The sequence below is a fragment of the Chelmon rostratus genome, chromosome 7 (genome assembly GCF_017976325.1).
Source record: "Chelmon rostratus isolate fCheRos1 chromosome 7, fCheRos1.pri, whole genome shotgun sequence".
Taxonomy (NCBI): Eukaryota; Metazoa; Chordata; class Actinopteri; order Chaetodontiformes; family Chaetodontidae; genus Chelmon; species Chelmon rostratus.
Genome location: NC_055664.1, coordinates 18,888,833 through 18,906,572, shown reverse-complemented (window position 1 = coordinate 18,906,572; position 17,740 = coordinate 18,888,833). Strand labels below are relative to the sequence as shown.

The following is a 17,740-nucleotide window of genomic DNA, read 5'->3' as shown; positions in this document are numbered from 1 at the left end:
TAATAGAACAGTGATGTTGGATCTCTATGGACCTACATGGTGGATAAGAGGAGGGAGGTGCCCAAACAAGTCTTTGTCTATTTTTTATATTGTAACCCAAAAACTGGGACACTAATGCATACAGTTAGTAATGTGCAAGAGTACATTTATGTGTTTTTACACACACCATACGGGTTTTCATCAGGATGAGGGATGGCTATTTTCACACTGTCATGCCAAGTACTTTTCAAGGGAAGGAGCAAGCGTCTTGGAAAAGACAGACTTTATCTTGGGCATGACAGCTAACCATTAGCATACTGGCAGGTTCCATTAGCAAGAGCCACAAATGTCATAGCTTACTGCTTACCTATGACTTGTAGGCTAGCAATTGATTGACACACATAAAGACAAATCAGTGTTGAGTAGAGACATGCTGTGCATCGTTTTTGTTTTTATGTTGGGTAAGGTCATGGTAACAGGCTTGAGTGGTGAAAAACAGAATGAAACAATGTATAGAATGAAACAATAGAATGAAACAAATGTATTACAAATTGGGCTACACATAAACCACTACAACTATATAGGCCTTACAATATGTGCTTGTTGCACTTCCGTTGTTCTTAAACTGTCTGTAATAATCCTGTCCTGTGTGAGATTTAAAAAAAAAAAAAAAATGCCCTCTTGGGGCAGTTAAGATGGTTGTGTTGAGCCTTGCAGTCAGCACACAAAGTTTCCCTTCCCCATTTGTGGAACCAAGAGGAGTATCCTCAACAATGACATAACTCTGCTCTGCTCTTCAGCACATGGCATGGCTTGGTACATGTTTGAGAATAAAGGAGAAGTGATCGTGGCTGAATTCAAGTATCAGGAGACCCGGAGAAACCAAACAAATTAAGATCAGAAAAGTTAACTGTGGATTTTATTCTTTGGTCCCAGTTTTATAATCTGTAAATGTTGTGACATCATTAGGGAAATAAGTATCGGGCTAGTGCATCTTCTTGTACCGGCCTTCTGGTTCATATGACTGTATATTACATTGTATTAATTTCTGTCATTTTCAAGATGCTATTTCACAAATGAAATCAGTGGAAAAATACAGGAGTGCAAAGCAAGACTTCAAAACAAAAATTTACAAAAGCACTACAATGCCATTATTTTAAGCTTTCAGAATGATTTTGAGACCCCTTCACCATCATGTTCTTTTTTGTATTCTTCTCTGGTTTCAGTAAGATTATATAACATTTTGGAATAAAAATACAAATCAGCAGTCCAAAACTTGAAGCCAGAATAGCAAATATCTCCACAGCAACACTGAACTTCCCAGGAGAACTGACATAAGCTGGGATGAAAGTGATCCATACTGCGCAGAATATCAACATGCTGAAGGTGATAAATTTGGCTTCATTGAAATTGTCAGGCAGTTTCCGAGCCAGAAAAGCAAGAATGAAACATAACATGGCCAGAAGTCCTATGTACCCAAGTACAGCCCAAAATCCTACAGCTGAGCCCAGAGCACACTCCAAGATGATTTTGTCATTAAACGTCTTAAAATTCTTAAATGGAAAAGGAGGAGAAATTGTCAACCAGAGGATACATATGACAACTTGTATAAGAGTGAATCCCAGAACACTGAGTCTCTGCTGTGCAGGCCCAAACCATTTCATCACATTACTACCTGGAAGTGTGGCCCTGAAGGCCATTAACACCACGATTGTTTTCCCCAGAACACAAGAGATGCACAGGACAAAGGTGATGCCGAATGCTGTGTGTCGCAGCATGCAGGACCACTCAGAGGGCCGGCCGATGAAGGTCAGAGAGCACAGGAAACACAGAGTCAAGGAGAAGAGCAGCAGGAAGCTCAGCTCAGAGTTGTTGGCCCTGACAATAGGAGTCTGCCTGTATCTGAAGAAAATGAACGCCACAACAGCAGTCATAAATGTTCCAATGAGGGACGCTGCAGTGAGCAGTGCTCCCATAATCTCTTCATATGACAGAAACTCTGCCTCCTTCTTTACACAGGCATCTCTTCTCTCATTTGACCAGAACTCAGGGTCACATCTCACACATGTGATGGAATCTGAAAAATATTAAAGCAGGTGTTCAACTTATTCACTGCATTTATCTTTTTTGTCTCCATGTTGCATCTTTTCTATGCCGACAAGACAGACAATACATTATTATCACATGAAACATGGATAACCTCATGACATGGTATCATCTTAAATGATCTGTGTCTTCTGAACATGAGATGTCAATGTTGGGAACTGGTTCGAGCAGGTTTGGTTAGACATTAATTAGACATTTCCAATACTGTTATAATTGGAATAATATAATTTCAATAGAAATTAATAATTGCAGTGCACCATCCTGGGACCATCAGTGATCTTTGGATGCAGGTTTAAAAGGGGCATTCGCTTTAAATGTCAACATTTGAGGACTATTCTAGATTTATCAGGCTTACAGTGAAGGTTTGAATCTGAGCACTGACTATCACAACCAGCTGTTATCACAATGCAAACAAACAAATAATCTCAGACAACTGGTCCTTAATAGGACAATAAAGCTGTCCTATTTAACTGAGTCATGCTACCACACTATCGTTGAATTTAAGGTGTGTGTGGATGCAAGTAAAGGCACAAAGATGTCCGTGTGTGGGGGTTAGTAAAGGAGAGAAAGGAAAAGGCACTCAAATGAGGAGATCCTAACCACCGTGGAAAGACACAGTAACTTTCTCTTGTCAATAATATGGGTTATATAAATAGAATGGATGGGAAAGCCAACTAATTCTTCTGACAGTGTTTGGGGCAGCCACGGTGCCTGTCTGACACAGGCCTCTTCGGAAAGAACACCCTCCAACTGACACTTCAGTCAATCAGTTTGGGCTACAAGCAGGAAAAGACCGAGCTCGTGCTCAAGTTGAGTCCGCTGACCAGTTGGTAAGGGAAGCAAAAGCGAAGGTCCTGACAGGTCGGAAGTGGAATGCCCAAACTGAGGTCGACCAAGCCATCAGTCGGCTACAACACCAAGAGATTGTTGGCAGAGTCCAGGCAGGAAAAGAAGGGCTCGGTTGGGGAGAAGCACCACGGTTCTAGTCCAAGGCCAGCCAGAAAGAGAGAAAGGAGAAGGTGGTAGCGGAGGTGGTGAGAATGGAGAAAGGGCACTACAAGATCAAGGCTGTGTCGCAGGGCCGACAGGGGAACTGGACAACCTGGGAGGGAGTCGCCAACCAAAACATGACCTGGTCAGACCTGTGGAAGATCCCGCAGGCAAGGCTTAGCTTCCTCATCCGCTCTACCTACGATACGCTTCCCTGTCCTCGAAACCTTCACCAGTGTTTCGGGAGTGAGAAAAGCTGCACAATCTGCAATACCCCTAATGCAAGCCTCCAGCACATATTGTCAGGCTGTAAGATCGTGCTCACCCAGGGAAGCTACAGAAGGTGCCATGGCCAGGTCCTGAGAAAGCTAGCCGAGGTGCTAGAGGGACGGAGACAGGACAGCAAAGGACTACCACCAGCAGAAAACCACAACCACATCAACTTTGTCACAGAAGGTGGCGGGAAAAGATACATCAGACTGAGAGAAACACCTAAGCTGTTAGGAGTGGGACATGAAAGTTGACTTCGACAGGCAGCTCTGCTTCCGGGTCAAGATTACCACCACAACTCTCCGCCCTGACATTGTGGCATGATCCACCAAGGCATAATCTGTTCTCCTCATTGAGCTCACAATGAGAGGAGGAGATTGAGGCTGCTTATGAGCGAAAAAGGGCCACGTACTCAGAGTTTGCTGCTGAGTGCCGGTAGAGGTCGGATGCCGAGGCTACGTGGGGCTGTCAACCACATGCTTGCTAAGTGACGCAGGAGTAGGTGGAAGGAACCGAAAGAAGGCAACCAAAGAGCTAGCGGAGGAGGCCAAGAAGGGGAGCTTTTGACTCTGTCTGAGGAGGAAAGACAAGTGCTGGGGAAAGAACAACTAACCCCATGGCACTGGACTGTAGAGAGTACCACCTATCAGCTGCGGGGGGGGCGGGGGCAGGGAGACGTCCCTGTCACTGCTCACCCACCAGGAGACGTTCCAGGATTACAGGAGCGAAACGTTGGTGAATGGTGGTTCCTGGCTGATGACCCTGCAACTGACCTGTGGGCACCGGAGGAGGTGCGACAGGCAGCAATGCCGAGCAGCTGTTAAATCTCCCTTTACAATTAACTGAATCTTCATTACTCAGGAACCCGCGATGCCAGCTCAACCTGTTCAGCCATGGCACTGGTCTTTTAACCGTTAAAATGCAGCTTACTGGCTTTACATGTGGTGGAAGAAACCAACATAAGTGCAGCCCTACTGTGGGACAACACAATCAATGTAACGTATTAGGGACACAGAAACAAGCAACAAGCACAATGATTGAGGTATCTCAAACAGCAAGAACAGCAGGACAGGAAGGCCCGTTAATTTTACAACAATACAGTTACGCTTGAAATACAATACAAGCTCACATTAGCACACTACTATTAACCTGTCTTTGCCCAGACAATTGCTTCCTTGCTTCAAGGACTGATTAGCATGTGTTTAGTCAGTCTGGTCAGTCTGGTGAAGTTTTGTCAAGGTCAGACAAAGACGGGGCTGTTGTTTCGATTCATTAGTGAATTCAACGGCAGGTTGGCCCTCATGTGGCAGCAGCGGAAACAGCGAGAGTTGACTTGATTGAAAGAGAGGAGGGCATAGAAGTTATCCTGATCTGTATTGAAGAAAATGTGTTATGTGTATTATTTCCTTCTGCCGGCAAGGTGAGACCAATGGTTACAAGGCAATTCCGTAAGCATCCAAACATGTTCAGTGACTGCTTCACATGCAAGGAGTTGAGGGAATGTTGCCGAGGCTAGTTGAAGTACAAATGTGTATTTAGGAATGGGACAACTCCTGTAGCAACTTGATATTGCAGGAGAAAGGCACTGTGGACAATGGCGTGTTGATGATTGTATCTTTGGTGATGTGATGACCATGTCACAGGAACTCCCCTGACTTCCAGTGGGTCTTGTTTCTCAAGTAGGAAACCAGGATTTTGGTTCATACCAAATCTCACACTCAGGGTCTTTGTTTAGCCAGTGTTAATGGCAACTTTTTAGAACTTTTTTACAGAAAACAATATGGCAACACATTCACTGTGTCTCACTGTACCACAAACAGAATTTAGAATATCTGATCTATTGATTTTGGTTTTCTTAAAAGATGACATAATTACTGTATAATCCATGCCTTTGAAATCAGTTTGCAACATTCTACCATTTCTTAACATTGGCATGTGAACATGACAACTTTTAGATTTTTGTTTTGTCTTGCATTGAATGTAACTACACCTGTGATGTTGCTTATTTCTCCATCTGCACATCTCAAACAGTCATAGCAGCAGACAGGCTTTCCTTTCTGCAAAACCTTGCGAGTTCCTGGAGGACATTTCTCACTGCAAACTGATCGAGGCACCTGCGTGAACAAAATGAAAAACGTATGAGCATTTACTTTTACAGAGTTTTGTCTCTGTAACCATCATTTATACATTTTGATGCATCAACACAATCAACACAACACAACAACTATTAACTTACACAAGTGTAACAATTCAAATCGATTTTCTAAAATGTTGCAGTGATCACATGGCAGCTTACCTGTTGCGAGTTCTGTGCCCAAATAATAGACTTGTTTTGCAGATTTAGCATTTTGTCTGCAGCTAACGATGCATCATAAAGACCAACTGTGACAAAGTCCACAATGCCATTTTCTGTTGGCTGCCAGTTTATAATTTCATACTTTGCTGTTGGGTCTCCATTCTCATTGAAGTAAACATCATCTCCTTCCTTTGTTTTGAAATGAATCTTTCTTATGTGTTGTAAAATCTATGATGATATGCATCAAGCTACATAATTATCTGACAAACCTTTTTCAGATGTATTATCACAACAGCATAATATACTGGCTGTAACAATTTACTTTCAAACTTTATAGCAGTTTTTAAATGTGACTTAATGTAAAAATTATAATTTTATACTCTGCTGGTCAGCTCACCGTGAATGAATCTAGTTCCCTCTTTTTACATGTTTCATCACAGCCAAGGATACGATGAAGTGCATGGGCCACAGCATACACTCCTTTATAGACGTTGTAAAAGATAGGCATGAGTGACATATCAGTGAAGCTGTTTTGGACTCCAGTCAGATCTTCATGTCCAGTACATTCACTCTGATTCACTGCTGATGACTTTGACTGCTTGAACTTACAGTTAAATAATGTCTCCCAAAACTTTGTAAACAGTTTGTTCCTAGATTCCTTGAGCGGCTTCACATCCAACATGAACTCTCTCATGCCACTGACATGTGCTTTGGGGATGGACAGGCCTATGGCACCATCCAGAATGTGATGCCTATCCATGGCTGCAGTTTGAGAATCAGAGATCCAACCTTCACTTCCTACCCACTGATACCCAGTCAAGTTGTGGTGAGACAATGCATGTATCAGCACATCCATATCCATGTTGGAGAGAAAAGCAACAATCACCCTGGAAGTGGAAGCTTTGATATTTTGAACTATCTTTTGTATTTTGTCTGGTGGATCTGTTCTAAAGAAAGACACAGAGTACTCCAGACAGATGCCGAGCTGCTGGGCTGTTTCTGTAAATGTGACCATGCCATTATTGCCGTAATCATCATTTGATCTAATAGCTCCAACCCAAGTCCACCCAAAGTGCTTGACCAACTGGGCCAGGGCTCTGCTCTGGTAGTAGTCACTGGGTATTGTTCTGAGGAAGGATGGGTACTTGGTTTTATCACTGAGACAAGCACAAGTAGCAAAGTGGCTGATCTAAAAGAAAAAAAAGGGAGAGAGAAAAAGAAACAGCATCCTGGGATAAAGATGTGAAATATACAACATTTACATAGAGCAGTGCAATTATTTTGACCCTTTGTGCTATAACCAGCTGGAATAACGACAGACTAATATGTTTGTAAACATTTAATTTCATTTTCATCAATCTTACCCACCAGTGGGATATGAAAGGGTCCGATGACAGTAGCTATAGCCATGCAAGGGGACGAAGAGGTCACTCCCAGAATGGCCTGTACTTGGGCAGGTCTGGCACATGGTGCCTTGAATGGCGTAGATACAACTTCATTACCATTAGCCAAAGCCAGTGCCACTTGTACTCCTCTAGAAATGGACCCACAGACATCATAGATCTTATAGCCCAGAGAGATGCCAGGCAGTAGATCGGTGCTGTTATTAATCTCTTCGATAGCAAAGAGCATAGCCTGAGCATACTGGAACCCTCTGAAATTCAAACTTGATGTGGACAGACAGACAGATGAAATTGCAAACACTTTGTCCTTCAAATAGAAACAATAAAATGGTAAATTAAAGCATTTGATGGCCTTAATATAAACAACATCGACTTTTTGTTCAGATTTTAATACTTAGTTTGATTACCTTTATTGCCTCTCTTCTATCTATGCTCACTTCCTCTTCCATATTTTACATTCATATAGATTTCTAGCATATACTTTACCTTGTACATTGCAGTGGCAGTGGTTTGTTCATGTAGGTATCCTTTCTGTCGTTCCACCTGCTGTGGAAAAAGAACATTCCCCCAAACATAATGTCTCCATCCTTAAATAGCTGGGGGCTCTCAGGATCCCCTCTCCGCCTGCACACCAGCTCCTCAGCCTGAGAGAAAGACACCACCAACAACAGCTGTAAGAGTGCCCAACCCTGCTCTGGCCACCTCTGTGTGGACGTCATACTGTCTAAGAGAGCTAAACCACTGGGTGGCATCACATGTACTTTAATGTAAATGATGAGCTGGCACTGGCATTTATACATTTTCCAGCATCGTAAAATATATTAATAGAACAGTGATGTTGGATCTCTATGGACCTACATGGTGGATGAGATGAGGGAGGTGCGCAAACAGGAAAAAGAGTTTTGAGTCTTGGTCTATTTTTTATATCGCAACCCCCAAACTGGGACACTAATGCATACAGTCAGTTAATGCAAGTGCACATTTATGCGTTTTTACACACACCATAGGGGTTTTCATCAGGATGAGGGATGGCTATTTTCACACTGTCTAGAATGGACCATTTTCTTTGCCAAGTACTTTTTAAAGGAAGGAGCAAGCGTCTTGGAAAACACAGACTTTCTCTTGGCAGGCTTGAGTGGTGAAAGATAGAATGAAACAATTTTTCTTCATATTAATGTCTTAAATGTATTACAAATTGGGCTACACATAAATCACTAAAACTATATAGGCCAAACAATATGTGCTTTTTGCACTTTCGTTGTTCTTAAACTGTCTGAAATAATCCTGTCCTGTGTGAGATTTAAAAAAAAATGCCATCTTGGGGCAGTTAAGATGGTTGTGTTGAGCCTTGCAGTCAGCACACAAAGTTTCCCTTCCCAATTAGGGCAACCAAGAGGAGCATCCTCAACAATGACATAACTCTGCTCTGCTCTTCAGGCTGGGCCAATCAACTCCAAAGCACATGGCATGGCTTGGTGCATGTTTGAGAACAAAGGGGAAATTATCGTGGCTGAATTCAAGTTTCAGGAGACCCGGAGAAACCAAACAAGTTAACATCATACAAGTTAACTGTTGATTTTATTCTTTGGTCCCAGTTTTATAATCTGTAAATGTTGTGCCATCAGTAGGGAAATAAGCATCGGGCTTGTACATCTTCTTGTACCGGCCTTCTGGTTGATATGACTGTATGTCACATTGTATTAATTTCCGACATTTTCCATATGCTATTTCACAAATTAAAACATTGGAAAAATACATTTACAAGTACAATGAAAGACTTAAAAGTAAAAATAAAATCCATATAGATGTCTTCTCAACAGCCTGGTAATCAAATTATTATGTACAATTTATAACATTAGCAGAATGGCATTATTTTAAGATTTCAGAATTATTTTGAGAGCCCTTCACCATCATATTCTTTTTTGTGTTCTTCTCTGGTTTCAGTAAGATTATATAACATTTTGGAATGAAAATACAAATCAGCAGTCCAAAACTTGAAGCCAGAATAGCAAATACCTCCACAGCAACACTGAACTTCCCAGGAGAACTGACATATGCTGGAATAAAGGAGATCCATACTGCACAGAATATCAACATGCTGAAGGTGATAAATTTGGCTTCATTGAAATTGTCAGGCAGTTTCCGAGCCAGAAAAGCAAGAATGAAACATAACATGGCCAGAAGTCCTATGTACCCAAGTACAGCCCAAAAGCCTACAGCTGAGCCCAGAGCACACTCCAAGATGATTTTGTCATTAAACGTCTTAAAATTCTTAAATGGAAAAGGAGGAGAAATTGTCAACCAGAGGATACATATGACAACTTGTGTAAGAGTGAAACCCAGAACGCTGAGTCTCTGCTGTGCAGGCCCAAACCATTTCATCACATTACTATCTGGAAGTGTGGCCCTGAAGGCCATTAACACCACAATAGTTTTCCCCAGAACACAAGAGATGCAGAGGACAAAGGTGATGCCGAATGCTGTGTGTCGCAGCATGCAGGACCACTCAGAGGGCCGGCCGATGAAGGTCAGAGAGCACAGGAAACACAGAGTCAAGGAGAAGAGCAGCAGGAAGCTCAGCTCAGAGTTGTTGGCCCTGACAATAGGAGTCTGCCTGTATCTGAAGAAAATGAATGCCACAACAGTCGTCATAAATGTTCCAATGAGGGAGGCTGCAGTGAGCAGTGCTCCCATAATCTCTTCATATGACAGAAACTCTGCCTCCTTCTTTACACAGGCATCTCTTCTCTCATTTGACCAGAACTCAGGGTCACATCTCACACATGTGGATAGGAATTAATAATTAGAGACCCATCCTGGGACCATAAGTGAACTTTGGATGCAGGTTTAAAAGGGGTATTCACTTTAAATGTCAACATTCGAGGACTGTTCTAGATTTATCAGGCTTACAGTGAAGGTTTGAATCTTAGCACTGACTGTCACAAACAGCTGTTATGACAATGCAAACAAACAATCACAGACAACTGGTCCTTAATAGGACAGTAAAGCTGTCATTTTGAGCTGAGTCATGCTACCATGCTGTTGATGGGTTTAAGGTGTGTGTGGATGCAAGTAAAGGCACATGGATATCTGTGTTTGGGATTGAGTGTCATGACCCGTGCCTTGCACGCCGGTTTTTGTTTAGTTTCTCTTGTTGATTCTTGCCATTGCCTCATTTAGTTACTTTTGTCTCAGTCATGCCATGTTTTGTATTAGTCTCTATCCTTGCCATGTCTTGTTTGTATTTTGTTAAGCTTCCCATTGTGTCTTGTCTTTGCCTGGTTTTGGTTACTTCCTGTTTTATTTTGAAGGTTCATGTCATGTGTCTTTGGGTTGCTTTACTTCCTGTGTTTTCCCTCCCGTGTGATTGTCAGATTGTTTCCACCTGTGTCTCATTAGTGTTCCTCCCTAGTGTATTTAAGTCCGTGTCTTCCCTTTGTCCTTGTCGGTTCGTTGTCTGAGAAACAAAAGTCATAGTCCAAGTCTGTGTTCTTGTTATACTTCATGCCATAGTCCCATAGTAAGTGTTTGTCGTGTGATTCCGTGTCAGGTCCGAGTCGTGTTTCATGTAAGTGTGTTTTTGCTGCGTTGCCTTTGTTCATGTCTTGCTTTATGTAGGGTCCCTGTCCTTAGTGTTGTCTGTGTTTCCCTTGATTGTTAAAGTCCCATGCCATGTTCTGTTCAGGTGTGTTGTTTGAAAAGTTTATAATTTAGTTTTTTGCCTAGCCGGATTGTCCTCCTCGTTAAGAGTGATTTTCTGTTAGATTACTTTTGTAATTTAGATTCTCGTTCTTCCATTTACTAGTAGTGAATTTTGAGTTGTTAGTTTTTCATATCTAGTTCCTTCAGTAGTCAGTTCTGTTTTCCTAGCCCATTGTCCTTTCCTCCTTCGGGAGTGTTTTCTGTTCTTTATTTTATTCACTGAAAGTTTGTTTCTAGATTTGTCAATGTGTTAGTTCTGCTCCAAGTTTATGTAATTAAGTTTCTTCTCTTGTTATAGTCCGCCACCTTTTGTGTTAGAGTTCTTGTATTGCCCCTGTCTCATCCATGCCCCATTGTGTTTCTTGAGTTAGCGTGTTTCCATTGCTCAGCTTTTCACTGTGTTGCCTTGTTGTGTATATATAGCCCTTGTCCTTAGAGTGTGTTAATTTTAGTTCCCATAGTTGTGTCTTTTGTTGTGAGTAATAAATTTATTTAAGTTGAATCTAGCCTATCCCTTGGTTTGTCTGTGTTCATGTCCTGATTGAGTTTTCCTTTTATTGTATTGTCCATAGTCTTGCCCTGTGTGTTAGTGAGTCCCTTGTGTTGCCCTAGTCTTGTCTCGTTGTGTAGCGTGTTATTGTTTATCCATAGTCTACGTCCCCTTTGTTTGTCTGCACCTGGGTTCAACCCTTTGTTTCCCCTCATAGTTCCCCTCATAGATCCCCCTAAGACCCCACATTCCTGACATTGAGTAAAGGAGAGAAAGGAAAAGGCACTCAAATGAGGAGATCCGAACCACTGTGGAAAGACACAGTGTCTTTTTCTTATAAATAATATGGATGGGAAACAAATAATCTCAGACAACTGGTCCTTAATAGGACAATAAAGCTGTCCTATTGCGCTGAGTCATGCTACCACACTATTGTTGGATTTAAGGTGTGTGTAGATGCAAGTCAAGGCACAAAGATGTCCATGTGTGGGGGTTAGTAAAGGAGAGAAAGGAAAAGGCACTCAAATGAGGAGATCCTAACCACCGTGGAAAGACACAGTGACTTTCTCTTGTCAATAATATGGGTTATATAAATAATATGGATGTGAAAGCCAACTCATTTATCCGAAAGTGGTTGGGGCAGCCATGGTGCCTCTCTGACACAGGCTTCTTCGGACAGAACATCCTCCAACTGCCGCTTCAGTCAATCAGTTTGGGCTACAAGCAGGAAAAGACCAGGCTCGTGCTCAAGTTGAGTCTGCTGACCAGTTGGTAAGGGATGCGAAAGCCAAGGTCCTGACAGGTCGGAAGTGGAATGCCCAAACTGAGGGTGACCAAGCCATCAGTCGGCTACAACACCAAGAGATTGTTGGCAGAGTCCAGGTTCTGGTCCAAGGCCAGCCACAAAGAAAGAAAGGAGATGGTGGGAGCAGAGGTGACGAGAATGGAGGAAGAGCGCTACAAGATCAAGGCTGTGTCGCAGGGCCGACAGGGGAACTGGTCAACTTGTGAGGGAGTCGCCAAATGAAACATGACCTGGTCAGACCTGTGGAAGATCCAAAAGGCAAGGCTTAGCTTCCTCATCCACGTTACCTATGATACCCTTCCCATTCCTCGGACCCTTCATCAGGGGTTCGGGAGTGAGGAAAGCTGCACACTCTGCAATACCCCTAATGCAAACTTCCAGCACATATTGTCAGGCTGTAAGATCGCGCTCACCCAGGAAAGGTTCAGAAACGCCATGACCAGGTCCTGAGAAAGCTAGCTGAGGTGCAAGAGGGACGGAGACAGGACAGCAAAGGGCTACCACCAGCAGAACAACAACAACATCAACTTTGTCACAGAAGGTGGCGGGAGAAGAAACATCAGGCTGAGGGAGATGGCCCTGTCAATGCTCTGCCACCAGGATATGTTCCAGGATTACATGAGCGAAAACGTTGGTGAATGGTGGTTCATGGCTGATGACCCTGCAACTGACCTGTGGGCACCAGAGGAGGTGCGACAGGCAGCAATGCCGAGCAGGTGTTCAATCTCCCTTTACAGTTCACTGAATCTCCATTCCTGTTCAGCAATGGCACTGGTCTTTTAACCTTTAAAATGCAGCTTACTGGCTTTACATGTGGTGGAAGAAACCAACATAAGTGCAGCCCTACTGTGGGACAACACAATCAATGTAACGTATTAGGGACACAGAAACAAGCAACAAGCACAATGATTGAGGTATCTCAAACAGCAAGAACAGCAGGACAGGAAGGCCCGTTAATTTTACAACAATACAGTTACGCTTGAAATACAATACAAGCTCACATTAGCACACTATTATTAACCTGTCTTTGCCCAGACAATTGCTTCCTTGCTTCAAGGACTGATTAGCATGTGTTTAGACAGTCTGGTCAGTCTGGTGAAGTTTTGTCAAGGTCAGACAAAGACGGGGCTGTTGTTTCGATTCATTAGTGAATTCAATGGCAGGTTGGCCCTCATGTGGCAGCAGCGGAAACAGCGAGAGTTGACTTGATTGAAAGAGAGGAGGGCATAGAAGTTATCCTGATCTGTATTGAAGAAAATGTGTTATGTGTATTATTTTCCTTCTGCAGGCAAGGTGAGACTACTGGTTACACTGCAATCTTCCTGAGCATCCGAACATGTTCAGTGACTGTTACACATGCAAGGAGTTGAGGGAATGTTGCAGAGGCTCGTTGAAGTACAAATGTGCATTTTTGAATGGAAAACCTCCTGTAGCAACTTGATATTGCAGGAGAAAGGCACTGTGGACAATGGCGTGTTGATGATCGTGTCTTTGATGTGTGATGGCCATGTCACAGGAACTCCCCTGACTTCCAGTGGGTCTTGTTTCTCGAATGGGAAACCACAATTTTGATTCAAACCAAATCTCACACTCAGGGTCTTTGTTTAGCCAGTGTTAATGGCAACTTTTTAGAACTTTTTTACAGAAAACAATATGGCAACACATTCACTGTGTCTCACTGTGCCACAAACATAATTTGAAATATCTGATCTATTGATTTTGGTTTTCTTAAAAGATGACATCATACCAAAATAATCTATGCCTTTGAAATCAGTTTGCAACATTCTACCATTTCTTAACATTGGCATGTGAACATGACAACTTTTAGATTTTTGTTTTGTCTTGCATTGAATGTAACTACACCTGTGATGTTGCTTATTTCTCCATCTGCACATCTCAAACAGTCATAGCAGCAGACAGGCTTTCCTTTCTGCAAAACCTTGCGAGTTCCTGGAGGACATTTCTCACTGCAAACTGATCGAGGCACCTGCATGAACAAAATGAAAAACGTATGAGCATTTACTTTTACAAAGTTTTGTCTCTGTAACCATCATTTACACATTTTGATGCATCAACACAATCAACACAACACAATAACTATTAACTTACACAAGTATAACAATTCAAATCGATTTTCTAAAATGTTACAGCGATCACATGGCAGCTTACCTGTTGCGAGTTCTGTGCCCAAATAATAGACTTGTTTTGCAGATTCAGCTGTTTGTCTGCTGGCAACGATGCATCATAAAGACCGACTGTGACAAAGTCCACAATGCCATTTTCTGTTGGCTGCCAGTTTATAATTTCATACTTTGCTGTTGGGTCTCCATTCTCATTGAAGTAAACCTCATCTCCTTCCTTTGTTTTGAACTGAATCTTTCTTATCTGTTGTAAAATCTATGATGATATGCATCAAGCTAGATCATTATCTGACAAACCTTGATCAGATGAATTGTCACAACAGCATAATATACTGCCTGTAGCAATTTACTTTTCAAACCTTATACCAGTTTTTTGGTTTATGTGACTTAATGTAAAAATTTAATACTCTGCTGGTCAGCTCACCGTGAATGAATCTAGTTCCCCCTTTTTACATGTTTCATCACAGCCGAGGATACGATGAAGTGCATGGGCCACAGCATACACTCCTTTATAGACGTTGTAAAAGATAGGCATGAGTGACATATCAGTGAAGCTGTTTTGTACTCCAGTCACATCTTCATGTCCAGTACATTCACTCTGATTCACTGCTGATGACTTTGACTGCTTGAATTTACAATTAAATAATGTCTCCCAAAACTCTGTAAACAATTTGTTACTGGATGAATTGAGCGGCTTCACATCCAACATGAACTCTGTCATGCCACTGACATGTGCTTTGGGGATGGACAGGCCTATGGCACCATCTAGAATGTGATGCCTATCCATGGCTGCAGTGTAAGAATCAAAGATCCAGGCCTCAGTGCCTACCCACTGATACCCAGTCAAGTTGTGGAGAAACAGCTCGTCTATTATTACATACAACTCCGTGGGGGAAAGGAACGTGACAATCACCTTGGAAGTGGAAGCTTTGATCATTTCAACTATCTTTTGTATTTTGTCTGGTGGATCTGCTCTGAAGACAGACACAGAGTACTCCAGACAGATGCCGAGCTGCTGGGCAGTTTCTGTAAATGTGACCATGCCATTATTGCCGTAGTCATCATTTGATCTAATAGCTCCAACCCAAGTCCACCCAAAGTGCTTGACCAACTGGGCCAGGGCTCTGCTCTGGTAGTAGTCACTGGGTATTGTTCTGAGGAAGGATGGGTACTTGGTTTTATCACTGAGACAAGCACAAGTAGCAAAGTGGCTGATCTAAAAGAAAGAGAGGGAAAAAAGAAATTGCATCCTGGGATAAAGATGTAAAATATACATAACATTTACACACTGCAATTATTTTGACCCTTTGTGCTATAACCAGCTGGAATAACTACAGACTAATACGTTTTCAGACATTTAATTTAATTTTCATCAATCTTACCCACCAGTGGGATATGAAAGGGTCCGATGACAGTAGCTATAGCCATGGAAAGAGACGAAGAGGTCACTCCCAGAATGGCCTGTACTTGGGCAGGTCTGGCACATGGTGCCTTGGATGGTGTAGATACAACTTCATTACCGTTAGCCAAGGCCAGTGCCACTCGTACTCCTCTAGAAATGGACTCACAGACATCATAGAACTTATAGCCCAGAGAGATGCCAGGCAGTAGATCGGTGCTGTTATTAATCTCCTCTATAGCAAAGAGCATAGCCTGAGCAAACTGGAACCCTCTGAAATTCAAACTTGATGTGGACAGACAAAAACAGATGAAATTGCACTTTTTCCTTAAAATACAAACAATAGAGTTGTAAATGAAAGCATTTGATGGCATTAATATAAACAAAATGTTTTTTTCTGATTTCAATACTTAGTTTGATTACATTTCTTTCCTCTCTTGTATCTATACTCACTTCCTCTTCCATATTTTACATTTGCATAGGTTTCCATCTTATTTTTATACCTTGTACATTGCAGTGGCAGTGGTTTGTGCATGTAGGTATCTTGTCTTTCTTTCCACCTGCTGTGGAAAGAGAGCATTCCCCCCAGCATAATGTGTCCATCCTTAGATAGCTGGGGGCTCTCAGGATCCACTCTCCGCCTGCACACCAGCTCCTCAGCCTGAGAGAAAGACATCACCAACAACAGCTGTAAGAGTGCCCAACCCTGCTCTGGCAACCTCTGTGTGGACGTCATACTGTCTAAGAGAGCTCAACCACTGGGTGGCATCACATGTACTTTAATGTAAATGATAAGCTGGCACTGGCATTTATACATTTTCTAGCATCGTAAAATATAATAATAGAATCGTGATGTTGGATCTCTATGGACCTACATGGTGGACAAGAGGAGGGAGGTGCGCAAACAGGAAAAAGAGTTTTAAGTCTTGGTCTATTTTTTATATCGCAACCCCCAAACTGGGACACTAATGCATACAGTTAGTTCATGCAGGTGCACACATATGCGTTTTTACACACACCATAGGGGTTTTCATCAGGATGAGGGATGGCTATTTTCTCACTGTCATGAATGGATGTGTTTTCTTTGCCAAGTACTTTTCAAAGGAAGGAGCAAGCGTCTTGGAAAAGACAGACTTTTTCTTGGGCATGACAGCTCAAGTGTGGCAAGAGCCACAAATGTCATAGCTTACTGCTTACCTATGACTTGTAGGCTAGCAATTGATTGACACACATAAAGACAAATCAGTGTTGAGTCGAGACATGTTGTGCATCGTTTTTGTTTTTATGTTGGGTAAGGTCATGGTAATTTTGACAGAACATAATAAACATCTGCCTAAGTGCTGAAGAACAACTAGAATGAATCAAAACAGTGCAGTCGCAGACACCAAAACTAAACAACAGAAACAGGCTTGAGTGGTGACAGATCGAATGAGATAATATATCTCATATTAAGTTCTCAAATGTATTACAAATGGGGCTACACATAAACCACTAAAACTATGTCGGCAAAACAATATGTGCTTGTTGCACTTTTGTTGTTCTTGAACTGTCTGAAGTAATCCTGTCCTGTGTGAGATAAAAAAAAAAAAAAAAAAAAAAAAAAAACATGTCATCTTGGGGCAGTTAAGATGGTTGTGTTGAGCCTTGCAGTCAGCACATAAAGTTTCCCTTCTCCATTTGCGGAACCAAGAGGAGCATCCTCAACAATGGCATAACTCTGCTCTGCTCTTCAGGCTGGACCAATCAACTCCAAAGCACATGGCACGACATGGTATATGTTCGTGAACAAAGGGGAAGTTAATGTGGCTGAATTCAAGTTTCAGAAGATCTAGAGAAACCAAACACATTAAGATAAGACAAGTTAACTGTGGATTTCATTCTTTGGTCCCAGTTTTATAATCTGTAAATGTTGTGACATCATTAGGGAAATAAGTATTGGGCTTGTGCATCTTCTTGTACTGGCCTTCTGGTTGATAAGACTGTATATTACATTGTATTAATTTCTGACATTTTCAATATGCTATGTCAGAAATGAAATCACTGGAAAAAATACATGAGTACAATGCAATAATTAAAAAAAAAAAAATCCAGATAGATCTCTTCTTGTAGGTCTGGTAATGAAATGGTCACGTACAATTTACAGAAGCACTAGAATGCCA

The 17,740-nt window shown here is 42.0% G+C and overlaps 1 protein-coding gene across 1 annotated transcript; it reads right to left on the bottom strand.

The window, feature by feature from the left end:
- Nucleotides 1-1,130: 1,130 nt before the first annotated feature.
- LOC121609227 lies at nt 1,131-16,278 on the bottom strand. Its single transcript, XM_041940805.1, has 12 exons — nt 16,085-16,278; nt 15,569-15,866; nt 14,607-15,398; nt 14,211-14,438; nt 13,895-14,028; nt 8,941-9,829; nt 7,531-7,748; nt 7,010-7,307; nt 6,039-6,830; nt 5,642-5,869; nt 5,336-5,459; nt 1,131-2,056 (listed from the first exon to the last, which is right to left on the bottom strand). The coding sequence occupies exons 1-12, from the start codon at nt 16,255-16,257 to the stop codon at nt 1,131-1,133; spliced, it is 5,100 nt and encodes a 1,699-aa protein (XP_041796739.1). The 5' UTR covers nt 16,258-16,278.
- Nucleotides 16,279-17,740: the final 1,462 nt, after the last annotated feature.

Coding starts and splice junctions, on each gene's coding strand:
- LOC121609227 (XM_041940805.1), bottom strand. CDS start 16,257: ATGTCTTTCTCTCAGGCTGAGGAGCTGGTGTGCAGGCGGAGAGTGGAT. Junction 15,867..16,084: donor CTGCCACTGCAATGTACAAG/GTATAAAAATAA, acceptor GTCCACATCAAG/TTTGAATTTCAGAGGGTTCC. Junction 2,057..5,335: donor AGAAATAAGCAACATCACAG/GTGTAGTTACAT, acceptor AATATTTTTCAG/ATTCCATCACATGTGTGAGA.